The sequence below is a fragment of the Atta colombica genome, unplaced genomic scaffold (genome assembly GCF_001594045.1).
Source record: "Atta colombica isolate Treedump-2 unplaced genomic scaffold, Acol1.0 scaffold11, whole genome shotgun sequence".
In the NCBI taxonomy this organism is placed as follows: domain Eukaryota; kingdom Metazoa; phylum Arthropoda; class Insecta; order Hymenoptera; family Formicidae; genus Atta; species Atta colombica.
The window spans coordinates 930,291-944,327 of record NW_017259195.1 but is presented as its reverse complement, the minus strand read 5'-3'; the positions used below and the strand labels follow the sequence as shown (position 1 = coordinate 944,327).

Here is a 14,037-nt window from a genome sequence, read left to right as displayed (position 1 = left end):
TATATATATATATATATATATATATATAAATATATAATGTGTGTAATATAATGAATATTTAAAAATCAATTTCTCGAAAAAAAAAACGTGAATACGCATTTTTACAGTTTGATTTGAAAAATCAATTACTGATTGAAAAATTGAACTCACAACTCATCGACATATTATAGTAGCCACAAAGTAACTGCCTATGGTCTTAGTAACTTTATGTAACAAATAATAAGTTAAAATCTTAGCGTTCTGATACAATTCAGATTTGTAAATATGCGACATGTAATTAAAATGTGAAAGAATCTTATTGATATGCTTGCATACAAAGATTCTTGAAATGCATTGAGTCGTAATTATTTCTAAACAATTATATTTATATTAAAATGATATTACCCTATTAATGTAACGATATTACACTATCATGTCATGGTTATAAATTTATTGTCTTATGAGCGGTAATAATAGCGATAAAGTGGAGCTATTATTACAACATATTGCAAAATGTATACAAAAATCATAAAAAATATATAAAATACTATTACAATAAATAATAAAATATTCATATGTTTGATAATTTTAATATGAGCGTTTTTCACTAGCAGAACTGATGCGCACTCTGTACATTGGCTGAGTTCAGCAGAGAAGCTTTGGAGGAGTTCAGCTTTGCAACCGTTTTATGATTGTCTGATGAGATAAGAGAACATTCTTCTAAATTTAAAAATATAATCCAATCAGCATGAAGAAAACTTCCAACAGTTGCAAAATAAACATTCTGTTGAACGCAACCAATGCCTGCGTTCAGCGGACTCAACAGTTAAGCTCGCTATTATTGGTGTATTCTTTTAGATCATTCAATCAGCATTTAAGATCTGGAAGAATATATCAATAGCAGCGAGTGCTCATTCAACTGTTGAATGAGCGCTCGCTGCTATTGATGTATTCTTCCAAATCTAAAATATTGATTGGATGATCTAAAAGAATACACCAATAACAGCGAGCGCTCACTCAACAGTTGAGTTCGCTGAACACAATCATTGATATATTGTTATGCCTCAGGGAGGCTCTGTCTGTTCCCCGATTTCGAACTAACCTGAGACTATGGTGTGAAGACTATGGTACGAAATTCGCGATTCCGCGTATTGGCTCCGGCATACCAGCGCGATGTTAGTCGTGCGTGACACGCGATATACAATGACAGTATACCTTTAGAATGAGAATAGTATAAAACTAATTCAGCTATAAAAAACAGATCTACTTCTGTCAATATTTTGTAATTTAACAAAATTCTACTTGTCAATATTATATAATTTAACGTAAATTCTACTCTTACAATTTCTAAAATCTAAATCACTGCATTCTCGATACACAAAATGGGAATATAATAGCATTGATGATTGGTTTCATTTTATTTCAAAACCAATGAAAATTTTGACAAGATTAATGGGACTCTCTTATAGGAACTCCAGTTCTTCACATTTGCTAGATAATTAGATTATAGTTTTCAATCTTGTAGTTGGCAATACTGAAATTTAATCGACTAATTAGCTTAGAGCAACTTTTAGAGTGTCTTTTCATGCTCACGCTCAACGTTCATTTTCAGCGTCAAAATAAATCACTTAATCAAAATTGATATTTGATATTTGTCAATTTTTATCACGTGACTTATTTTGATGCCGAAAATGAGCGTCGAGTATCAGCATAAAAAAGCATCTTTAAGATCCGGTCTCACCAACTCCGATTAATATAATCGGTCGATTGGAATTGATCAATTGCATTTCCTGTTCAGCAGAATTGACCAATCATTGAGACTTAATCGATTGATTAGATTAATCGGAATTGGTGAGATCGATTCATATTAGAGTCCTAGAATTCAGTCCTAGAAAATCCAGAGATGCGACATGCGTCGATTGGATTAGAAGATTAGAAACTGTATATTCCACAATACATGATTTCTGATAGATTGAAATTCTTATTCTCTGTTCTCTGTTTCCTTTTATATGTGCGGAACCCCTTAAAGTTCTAGGACTCTACGTATAGAGTCTAATAATGTACATATAATGTACTATTAAAAAAAGCATTAAAGTGCAATATAAAGTTATTATTATGATGTAAGTATATTCCTATTTGTGCAAATATTTAATACTTATGCACTATTTGTGCAAATTTAGAACTTAATCTAATCTAATCTTTTTTTGAAAACTATATTGAATTTGATTCTTTGAAGAATTTTTTTTGTGTAGAAAATGCTGTGTATTTGGCTGAGCAAATATAAAAAAGTTAGAGAGGCTCAGAAAGAAGATTCATTTATTGTGTTTCGTACGAATCATTAAAACTGCAACAATAATATTTACTTTATTATTACTTAAAAAAATAAAATAATAACAATAAAAGAATATCTACAATAATTTGATTTAGGAAATATTTTTTTTCTTTTTCTAACAATTTAACTTTCCTGTAATGTATTAGTTGTCATCAATTTATAAGGTTTTTTCTTTTTCTAACAATTTAACTTTCCTGTATACATTAGTTATCCTCAATTTATAAGGTTATAAGTACTAATACTGTTAAAATGGCGATGGATGACAACCTAATGTCGTGTCTCCAAGAGACGGCAATAAATCGTACGTCATACGCCAAAGCTTGTGCATTACTTATGTCTACAACTTAAATCTCTAAGTAAATGATACGACAATTCTTGTGCTCAGTGGTCTTTAGGCTAGTGCCGTAAAAGTTGGAAGATAGAAAACTCATACTATCGTTTATAATAGCGATAAAAACTATTGATTTTGGCCGTAACCGAAAAGTTGACTCAACTTCATCTTCTGGCCTATGACCAAGGAAAGTACAAAAGTACGGAAAAAGTACAAAAGAATATGGAAAAGTGCAAAATACCAAGGGATTCAAATGCAAAAATATTTTTCTTTTTAACCCGTTCTTTTTTAACCCGTTCAAGAAAGATTTAAAATCAGAAATAAAAATAAACGATTTGATTTTTTGAATTGAACAATTTCGACATTTATATGATAAAAATGTTTTTTTTCCTTTTTTTAATTTATTTAACATATACTTCAACGGCATTTTTTCTGATTTTTTTATTTAACGGCGTCTGCATGTGCAGTACATGCTAGAATTGACATTCTACACACTACCATATCGGTAGTCAAATCTATATTTTTTATTAAATTTAAAATTTATTTATATTTAACGATTTTTATGTTGACGATTTTTAGATTATGATTATATCGCGGCTGTAATAACGAAGTATCACTCCTTATAAACCGCTCCTTAACAGATTGCGGTAACGGTCATTACGGCTATGGAAACCGAATTACGATTATGGCCTATTATAAACTGCCTCTTAAAGTTGATTATTGAAGTTAGGAAATCTGTCATGTGAACAAGGAGTGTATAGACAATAAAGTCCTATACATAAAGAGATCCGATACTAATATTCGAGTTCCCGATTGGCAGTCTGATATGTATTCTGATATCTCGGTATTGGGTATCTCCTCCTAAGTCATTTCAGATTCTCACTCGAGTGTATTCCAGGCATCATATTATGTTTGTTTCACATTCGGTGAGCAACAAGGATAAAAAACACTTGGATGGTACTTGGATGAGAATCTGAATACAGTGAAGCCATATTGTGACCACAGATGATTACAGACTATGTAATACAGCTGACATCTCAACCACTAACGGAATACAGAACTCATTCTGCTAACGGAATCAATGGAGTAGATTCTTCTTTTTTCATTTTGGTTCCTGCCTTTAGTAAAAATCAAGGAGATCAATAATGCCAATAAGAACAGAGTGTTGAAGCAAGGTTGGAGTATATTTACGATATTGGAGTGATCCAAATATGGCGGCGCAGAGTGGTAGAAATCTGATTTGGCGGTGGGAGATTGATGTCTAGTCTCTTTATATATAGCACTCTTAAATAGATAGTATTTATTAGAGTTCTAGACAGCTATGTCGTCCCAAACAAAAAAAAGATAACAGATACCCCCTTGGGTCTAACCGCCTAGAAGTACTGTCTAGACAGTGTCCGGTTGGAATATTTTTAATTCATGAAGACAATGGGGTATAAGAAGTATAAGAACAGGTATAAGATATAAGAACAGTTTTTTAGAGCTATTTTTTACTATCTAGGCTGCAACTTCTAGGCAGTTAGGCCCGAAGCGGGCAGAATATATATTTTTGTTTCGTTTGAGATGGCATAACCGTACTAATAAGCACTACTGTCTATATATTCCACTGTCCATAACAGATTTCCCAATCTCAATAGTTGCCAACTTTAACGCTCAATGTCTCGCTTGGCAGGGCAGTCCCGAACTTTTTTTCTGTCAGATTCTTTCATTTTATACAAAAATGCGTTGAATGAGCCTAATTTCATCGAAATTAGAGATGACCCAATCTCAATAGTTGTCAATGTTAACGTTCAATATCTCGCTTCGCAGGGCTGTCCTGGGCTTTTTTCGGCCAAATTCTTTTAAATTAGGTTCATTCGAAGCGTTTTTACGCAAAAACGCTTCGAATGAACCTAATTTCATCGAAATCAGAGGTAAGGAAGCTCTTCTGGAGAATTATTGCAGTACTATAATCGCTCAATGAGCGATTATAGGAGGTCGTAGTACTAAGTCTGTTCGCGTTGTCTGTTGCTTGCACTTTTGCGCTCGATCTTTTACACTACTATCTTTGCTTTTTCTTTTTTTAAGGCAAAATATGTATCTATCTCATTTTAAGTGCAAAAATATTTTGAGATTTCATGTAACGCAAATAAACCTACTGAATGTATCTAATGGTTGCGTTCAGCGAACTCAACAATTGAGTGAGCGTTCGCTGCTATTGATGTATTCTTCCAAATTTAAAATGTTGATTGGATGATCTAAAAAAATACATCAATAACAGCGACCATGCACTTAACTGTTGAGTTCGCTGAACGTAGCCACTATATTAATTCTTCAATTTTCATTTTTTCTCCGACATCATGGCTCCTGCATACTGGACGCGGAAACACTTGCGCAAAATGAGACGCGGTAACCAATGAACTCATTAGGAGTAAACTTATTGGCTATCGCATCACATTTTGCTACGCAGCAAGCAGTTCCAAAGTGCAGAAGCCATCAGTTGGAATTCTGCAAAGTTACTAAACTGATTAAAGATTTATCGCATCGCATGTTCCAACATGCTCCAATGGCCTAATTTCCACTGAGGGTTTAATCCAGAATGTAAAAATCAACCAATTACAGTCGAGCATTCCCCTGTCGTTCGACTATAACAGGGATACTTGACTGTAGTTGGTTCTTATATTCTAATCTGAATTAAACCCTCGATGAAAACTAGGCCAATGTGTTCTTATAGAGCACTAGAAACGTAGGTATTCACATCCACCATTTTTATTCCTTTTCTCACTCCTTGCTCTGTTCCCATTCCATCATGTAGCTGTGACGGGTTATAGTCATTACAGATTATGATTTGCTGCTTGAAATAGGTTATGATTTGTAGCTCCTTTTATTCCATTTTTGCTCTCAAAATCAATTGAATATTTATCGTAATATTAGTGCAGGACCTGAAGAGTATTTGGCGTTCAAGTTATTTCTAGATAAGATACCAAATATGTATGTCAATTTGAAGAAAAGGATTGAAATTTCTCATCTGCGAGAAAGTAGTGATGTTTATTCACAAGTATGTATTTATTTTACAGCAATACAGCAAGTTACCGACGAATATTATTCACAGGAAATTTAAATAATCGAATATCTTTTTCTGATCTATTGATATAGTTTACCACAACGCAACAACGCATTTTATAAATTTTTTTACTTTCGTAAATATATAATATTTCAATTTTTTGATATCCTTCTCTTAGTCTTATGATAAAATTTCAAAGTGCGGAAATACATAAATAACGAAGCTACAAAGTTTCCAACAGCTTAGAAGCTATAATCTATATAATAACCGTAACAACCATAACTTTCTCAGCTCAGTGGAGTGGAAACAGAACAGGGAGTGGAGAAAGAAATAAAAATGCAGATGCGAATACTGACATTTATAGTGTTCTTAGTTCTTATTATTTAGCTTTTACTCACTTCAACGAGCACGTTAAGAAATCTTTTCATGCGCAGTACGGTAGCAAAAATGTGATATAAATTTTTCATAATTATTTCCACTGCATTTATTATGCATGAAAAGAAATAATGACAACAGCATATGTATTAAAGTTTTATCTCAAATATGTGTTTTTTATTTGTTCAGCTCGAAAATTAATATGGAAAATTTAAAAAGATAATTTGTGATTATATGATAACTATTAATGCTGTTATAATTTGAACAATTAGGTAATTATTTAGAATTTAGAATATCCCCGTTACTTCAAATCTTAATAAAAATGTACTCATTGTATGTACTCATTGTAAATGTACTCAATTTTCATAAAATTTTTTGTAAATATTGCAGACTTTCGCAACTTCGAATTCTTTGCTGCTCCTTGTTCGATTGAACTTCAATGAGATACGGCAAAATGTATTTTGTGTCGGTATTTTTCGTTATTTCAAATAAAATTTTTAACCAATAGCAACGAATCGCAGCGTGCTGTGTATGAAAAGTCAGTTTTAAATAAATGTTACAGTAGGAGCATTTTAGAGTATGTTAGAACATGTAACGCAAACAAACCTTAAGTTAACCGGAACTTAATAAAAGTCGCCCTTATGCCCGTTTCCATCAATCATAGATTAATTTTAATCTAAGTCTTCAATTTACTCTTTTTCTAATCTTTAGAACTAGAAAAAAACAAAGAATAAGTTGAACCGAAATTAAAGTTAATCTACATTGGTGGAAATAGGCATTAATCGGAGTTTGTAAGACCGGGCTTGATGGCTCTTGTCATACAAAACGCGGCAACTTGCCGTGCGGCGGAAGTTGTTGCATTCTATGTTCTTAAGTCGACCCCACTTTGCAAAACTTCTAGAAATGATGTAATACTACTTCCATTGCGCGGCAAAAGTTGGATTGAGTTCAACTTTTGTCGCGCGGTGAAAATTATATATATATATATATATACATATTAACCTGTTACTTTCTAGTAAGCAAAACATTGATTGGTTGTTGCGCCAACTTCCGCCGCACAACAATCGTTGCCGCGTTCTGTGTGCAGGAGGAAATTATGTAATTTTACGCAGTAAGTAAAAGGCGTTTTATCTCCTCTCTATCAATTTTCATCAAAATGACGAATCCAGCATAAGCGTTCAAAGTTTGATAACTATGAGCGAAGCAACGCTGACTCTGGCTATAGCCCACTTGATTTAGTCAAATATTTCGAAGCATTTTTTGATTGATCAATTTTTTGAATTGTTTATTCAACGCTCCATTATTTATAAGCCATTATGGTTTCTGCACATTGAAGTTCTTAATGTGTTCATTGGTTTCCGTATCCAATGTGTAAGAGCTGGCCTTCGCCAGTGAAACTTCGCTCCATGAAAAGGAAGGAGGCGATAGCTTTAGCTATACAACGCTAGATTTGAATTGTGACGGAGTGAGGATAAATGCTTTTCTTTGCTTGCATAAAAAAGTAGCTTTAGACCATGTAGACCTAACTTGATCCGTTCTGAAGCAAATCAATGTAAATAAGGATGTATCAAGTATTTAATCCCCACTAATTTGATATGCGTACTAATCGATTTAATGGTGTAAAAGGATCTCCTTTATTGCCAAATATATCGAGTGGTACAGTCACACTGTTAAATATATACAGAAATGTCAGTGAGTAGCAAAAGAAATGTTTATGATGAAATTATAAAAAGTAAGAAGGGATTAGGAAGAAATGACTGTTTAATACAGCATTTGTTACAATTACGTCTGCAGATAGAAAAACATATAAAAAAAGATTTTGGAGGATTCCTATTTGTGCAGAACAGAAATTGCATGGTTTAAAATAAATTCAAATGTTAGCGATTATCGCCTATTGTCGCTACAATTTTAATCAAATCAAATTATAGAAGCAACTGACAACTTTCAAGCGACTGATGGAGTCACATGACTCTCCGATCGCTACAAAAATTGTGACTAATTGCCGCCATGAAAAGATATCTGCACGCGTTAAGCCCATTCTACATTAAGCCGATTCTACATTAGTTGCAAGCCAATTGCAAGTTTGTTGCGACAGCCAATCTGAAACTTGCATTTTGAAATTAACACTTCATATCGCAACAAACTTACGATCATCTTATAACTAATGTAGAATCGGTTTTATGCAAGTCTGTGCTAGATGAGAATCCGAAGTCTTTAGTGTGTTCCAAAATTCACTACTAATGCCAAAAATATGTAGTATATATGACATAAACTGTAGATTTTCAGTGCTGTGAATTTTGGAACACAGCCCTTGTCTTCTTCATGATTCGGACGATTTACATATCTGGAAGACTCATTACGATTCTTGAAACGAGAGAGAAAATTATGAAAATGATCAAATTTACTAGAATATTTATAACTTCATTGGTTAACTCCTAGTAAGTTTACTCATTTTTGTAATTTTCATTTCGTTTAAAGAATCATAATAAGTCCTCTTTAACTTCTGATGGTTTTTTCCGTTCTTAAATTTGCATCAATTTCAATTAGCAATTATTGTTAACTAGCTCAGGTTGTGAGAAATTAATGATATACACTTATTTAACATTATTCTGATGTAGCTATTAAATTGTAAGTAGCTAGTTTTAAACTTAATTTATAATTAGATATATAATATTAAATATGAGTAAAAATACATTTGGAAATATATGAATTAATAAGAATAGTCTTTGCTTGTTTTTTCTTTTATTTAATTGTATGCAATATTGTCAATAACTACATAAAATGTTAATAAATGTGTATATTCATAATCATTCGCATTACATATAATGAATAGTAATTATGTATATAACACTATTAAATTAAATATTTACAATCACAACAGTACCTGGATTAATTATTTTAATTACGTTAATAATTGTTTTTCAAATATTATCATAAGGTCTTTGCAATTCAATACAAAAATATTGATTTATCTAAGTTATGAAAACTATTATTCTTGCGACAGCTTTTAAGAGATAATATTTTATAAAATGTACTTCCTAATGTGAATATAATGTTGCACAAAAATTAATAACAAATTGTTATATTCAATGATCATCACTAGAACATTTGAGTGTTCTTTTTTCAATATTTCCTAGATGAAATCTGTTCATTTTTCACTTTTATAAACATTTACCAACATCTACTTAGAGTTAAATCAAATATATAAATTGTATATAATATAGATATATAATATAGGATACAACTTGCTTCATGAAGCATAAATATATGTATGTAAGCATTTTAAACATACCTTAAGAAGAACGTTATCTTACAGAATGCTTAAGTCAGCATCATAGGCCATTACTTATGCATGTAATGTCATTTATCCCTGATATTAATCGAGCACAATTGAATAAAAATTAACTTTGTATATCAGAACACCAATAGGAGATACATATTGAGCAAATACAATACATAAATAAAAATTTTTTTGTTTTTTAAATTTTTATAGGGGACCCCATAATATCCGACCAATAATATCCTAATACTGTACTACAGTAATTAATAAATAATATACAAAAAGTACAATATTGCTTATGTACATAAATATCAAAACCTATCTTTGTAGCATTATTAAAATTAAATATTTCTATTTCTTTTGTTACAAAAGTTCTTTTTAAGCAGTATTTCTTTAATGATATGTGAGTATGTATTAACACTGGAAAATATTTACGATTTTTTATCAAACTCTACCAAATTATTTAAATGGCCTCTATTATCTAATTAACTTATAAACTAATATCTATACTTTCATTAAAATTAATAACTCTATCGTAAACAATTTTACGGTTGAAATTTTTTACAGTAATCGTACGAATAAAATTAGAGTTGAGTTCACGTTAATAGAAATATTATGTTGTTTTGACTAGTTCAAATTAAATTAAAATTATTTCTAGTAATTTTTATGTTATGTTATTTGAAATATATAGTCTTGCATGGGTAACACATGTTATATCTCATTGAAGAGACGTCATTTTATAAAAATAATAAAAATAAAATGATCTTACGTTGTATCTTTTGTCAATGATGATCCAAAAGATAGATTTTTCGAATCAGAAAATATACACAAGGGCATTTGTCCCGCGAAGTTTGCAATATTTGTGACAGCACCGGCTTTTAATAGTGCTTTTTTCACCGACGTACAATCATTATCTACTGCATGAAACAAAGGCGTCCGTCCCGATTTCATATCCTTTAAATCTATAGTCGCACCAGCTGCCAAAAGCGCTTTGACTCCTTTCAAATTGCCACGCATACTACAATAATGCAATGCCGCGAGACCTTGGAAAAGAAATAAATACGTGTTAACGAGGATATTTTGTGAGATCAGTTCTAAAATTTTCTCTTGCACATATATTAGTTTTACCCTCTGAATCAATTTGATCAAGCAATTTTGGATCTGAAATTCGACTAATAAGCATCGATAACAATGGTGACGAACGCTTGCTAGCTATAATCACTGCTGATTCATGTAAGGATTTCGGGATCACTGGTTGTGCCCCAGCATCGAGTAAGAGCTTCACGATCTCGCTACATATGTCATATTTGATTGCCAATTCCAAACTCGTCTGTAGGGCATAAAACAATTATGTTTTTATTTTATTATGTATTATTATGTATTTTATCTTTTAAAATAAGATAAAAAATAAAATTAAATTCGAAATTAGATAGAGGAAATAATCTCACCGTTCCATCTTCAGTTAATATGTCAATGTTTTGTTTGTAGTATTGAAGTACCATTAGTTGTCTTCGAACGAGATAGATGTTATCGCTTACGACTGCGTTATGTATATTCAACATACCGTTTTGATCGTATCGTTTAACATTTTCAAAGTCCCTCTGTAGATGCTCCAAAAGATTATTACATCTTACTCTCGTCATCGATAAAGTCTCCTTCATTTTAAGTGCATCTGAATCTTCTTTCCAAAATTGTTCTATAAAATTATCTAAATCAAAAGGACTTTCTTGCCCAATTACATTAGAGTCTTTGGATACAGAATTATTAGAATGTGGATTATTTACTAATAGATTTTCATCATTAGGCATATCATAAAGAGTAATCTGATTTAGCCTGTGAATGTCATTCAAGTCCTTGTTTATTAATATAAAGGATTTGGGATCGAGAAGTCCAAACACTATGGTTTGTACCTGCGTGTCGTGTACAGCTTTGTGGTCTTCTGGTGGACGTATCGGCACATGTCTCTCAATTCCGATGCCACAATCTGCCAAAGCCTTGAGTGCCAGCTCACGTAGCTCGTCGTCTCTTATACTGTCCATCGCTTTTTTTATAATATTTAATCGATCTGACAAATTTTTTTGCGGCAAATCTTTAGAACAATCTTTGCTCTGTACATTTGATTGCATGTTTGTACTAACATCTTTAATTTGTCGTGATTCTGAAATTGGTCGCACATAATTGTCAGTGACTACTTTATCATTTCGAAATTCTGCCTTTGAATATTTACTCTGCGTATTGTCATGCTTTGTATTGTGTCTAAGTATACTACGACCTGTGACATTTGTTACATTTTTAATACTTCCAGATGCCAAAGAGGTTTTACATTTCTGTGTCAAAGTTGCGTTCTGATTAAACGTAGAAGTTTTATTGTTAGGTATAATTGTCATAACATTTTGTGTTTTTTCGGACACTTTAGGAACTATGTCAGACTTTATTTCATGTGAATTATTTGTATCATATGAAATATCATTTTTAGCAAAACTTTTTCTGTTATTATTTTGATTTAAATTGTTATCAGTCTGATTACATCTTTGCACAAGATTTGTTGCACTCTTCAGAGATGTAACTATCTTTCCATTTTCCGTTTTCTTTATAGTAGCGATACATTTTCCCTTACTTACTTTAAGACTTTCCCTAGACAATGGTATGTTATTTTTATTACTAGAACTTATTTTATGCTTCTTATTATTTGCAGGACATGATAATTCTATAATATCGTTAGACAATGATGTTTCTGTAGAAGACATTTCATTATTTTCAGTTTCCAGAATTTTTGTTTGATTATGAATGTCTGTATCATTAATTCCGTAATATATTATGTATTTCTGATTACTATTATTAATAGTTTGACATATAGAACGTTTAGAAATTATTTCACTTATAGAATGTGCCTTATCAGTATTAATACTATTATTAGGCATCTGTTTTTCTATCTTACCTTTCATATTTTGACTACTTAACTTTTTATCTTTAGTTGTAAATTTTTGCTGATGCAATACGTTAGTATTATCTATCCAAGGAATGGTCCTACTGCAAGGCATCACTTCCATCAAATTTCTCCTTGGAATTTTTGAGGAACCTTGCCTAAGTATTCGTGGAATTGATTTTGTAGGAAAGACTGGAGATAACGGAAGTGTCAGTGGCTTATCGTTAGGTTTGCAATTAGACTTGGTAATTGTAATAGTGTTTCCTTTTGACGAATCAGCAGACCACATCTTTACATTAAATTCTCCCAGATCTCTCCCACCTGGAGATAAAATTCTCAGCTTCTGTAGATTATACGGAACTTGGTTTTCCATATTGGACGATATCTTCATGGTATTCGGGCACATAATAATCGGCGTGGTAGGTTCAGCGATATTTACACCACTCTTCAAAGCCTGTTTTATCGTACTAGGAAACTGTTGTGGCAACTGGAATTGTCGTACACATTCCAATGGCTGCATTTTACTCCCGTTCGTTGAGATACACCTCTTCTTCGCCGGCGTTGGTTCCGGCGGACTGTCCATTTACAGTCGCGATCCATAAAACGTCGACAGCTTGTTCCCGATGACTTCGCGCCACTTATTTCGATCTCACAATGAAATCCCCTCAGAAGTATAACCTATATTGAACAAATGATGAAATTTAGAATGAAAATTTTCTTTGTTAGATAATAAATACGTAGAAAATTCAACAAACTCGATCGCGGAAACAACTTATCAGCATTAGTTGTATATGTATGCAGTAAGAAAAAAAGGAAATGCTATTATAAAAGGGGACATCCATGGGTCATCCCCTTAATTTACAATCGTCCACGATCGGCAGACGGCACTTAAGCCTGACATAAATTTCAGCACGCGTGCAAGGATGTGTTCCACTTAGGGTAAAATCACACGGTACGGGAATGAACATGCGGAACAGAGGATGCGTGATTCAAACAACCAATCGTGGGAAAGACATGGAATAGAAAAATGCGAAAGAGCGCTGATTGACTGTTCGAATCACGCATCATCTATCCCATATGTTGATTTCCGTGTGATTTCATCCTTAGTGAAACACATGATACAGAAAATGACTGCGGAATAGAGAATGCGTCATAGGCTTAGTTTTCACAGAGAGTTTAAATGCCTATCGATCGCTTGGCGTGCGGGCCGTAGGAGTTGGGGATTGGCTGCCGAGCACCCCGTATCGCGCATACCGCCGCAAATCTCCATAGTTCGAACGACGCGTTTACCAGGCTATCCCCGCTCCTCACAGCCCGCGCGCCAAGCGATCGGTAGGCGTATAACACTTCGCAGTAGTATTTGGCTATTTAAGGATTAATATCTCGATAATTATTGGGAAAAATTATAAAATAGTAGAGGATTTTTCGACTCAGTTTAGTCCATTCTATCTGCCCATGAAATATTTGATGATTATTTCCAGACATCCTGTATATAATCTAAATGTAATAAAACTAAAAGAAATAGATTTATAATTGTAATGAATTAAATAAGAAAATATAAAATTATGTAAATGTTGTATGATACAAATATTATACTGTAAAAATATTTTAATTAACGACTGCAGCATACAATGCTTGTTTTCCTACTAGATCGCTTGCATTTTAATAATTATTAGAATTGCACCACAAGAACGTAGATTTCTAGCTAAAACGAAAGCAATTATACATATTACTCAGTATTTAAACGAGACTGACAAAATTGGTGTGTTTG

At 32.4% G+C, this 14,037-nt stretch overlaps 2 protein-coding genes across 2 annotated transcripts in view; one reads left to right on the top strand and one right to left on the bottom strand.

The window, feature by feature from the left end:
• LOC108693769 (dynamin-like 120 kDa protein, mitochondrial) overlaps nt 1–687 on the top strand; it is a 7,549-nt gene extending 6,862 nt beyond the window's left edge. Inside the window, exon 19 of the mRNA XM_018202898.1 lies at nt 594–687. Coding sequence (XP_018058387.1) covers nt 594–687 — 94 coding nt within the window. The remainder of the gene's footprint in view (nt 1–593) is intronic.
• A 9,418-nt stretch (nt 688–10,105) lies between these two features.
• On the bottom strand, nt 10,106–13,146 carry LOC108693809. The gene is made up of 4 exons (XM_018202960.1): nt 13,022–13,146; nt 10,789–12,944; nt 10,469–10,670; nt 10,106–10,383 (listed from the first exon to the last, which is right to left on the bottom strand). Exons 2-4 carry the CDS (start codon nt 12,847–12,849, stop codon nt 10,106–10,108), a joined length of 2,541 nt encoding a protein of 846 aa, XP_018058449.1. The 5' UTR covers nt 12,850–12,944; nt 13,022–13,146.
• Between the last annotated feature and the right edge of the window lie 891 nt (nt 13,147–14,037).

Coding starts and splice junctions, on each gene's coding strand:
- LOC108693809 (XM_018202960.1), bottom strand. CDS start 12,849: ATGGACAGTCCGCCGGAACCAACGCCGGCGAAGAAGAGGTGTATCTCA. Junction 10,671..10,788: donor TATTAACTGAAGATGGAACG/GTGAGATTATTT, acceptor TATGCCCTACAG/ACGAGTTTGGAATTGGCAAT. Junction 10,384..10,468: donor TGATCAAATTGATTCAGAGG/GTAAAACTAATA, acceptor TTCTTTTCCAAG/GTCTCGCGGCATTGCATTAT.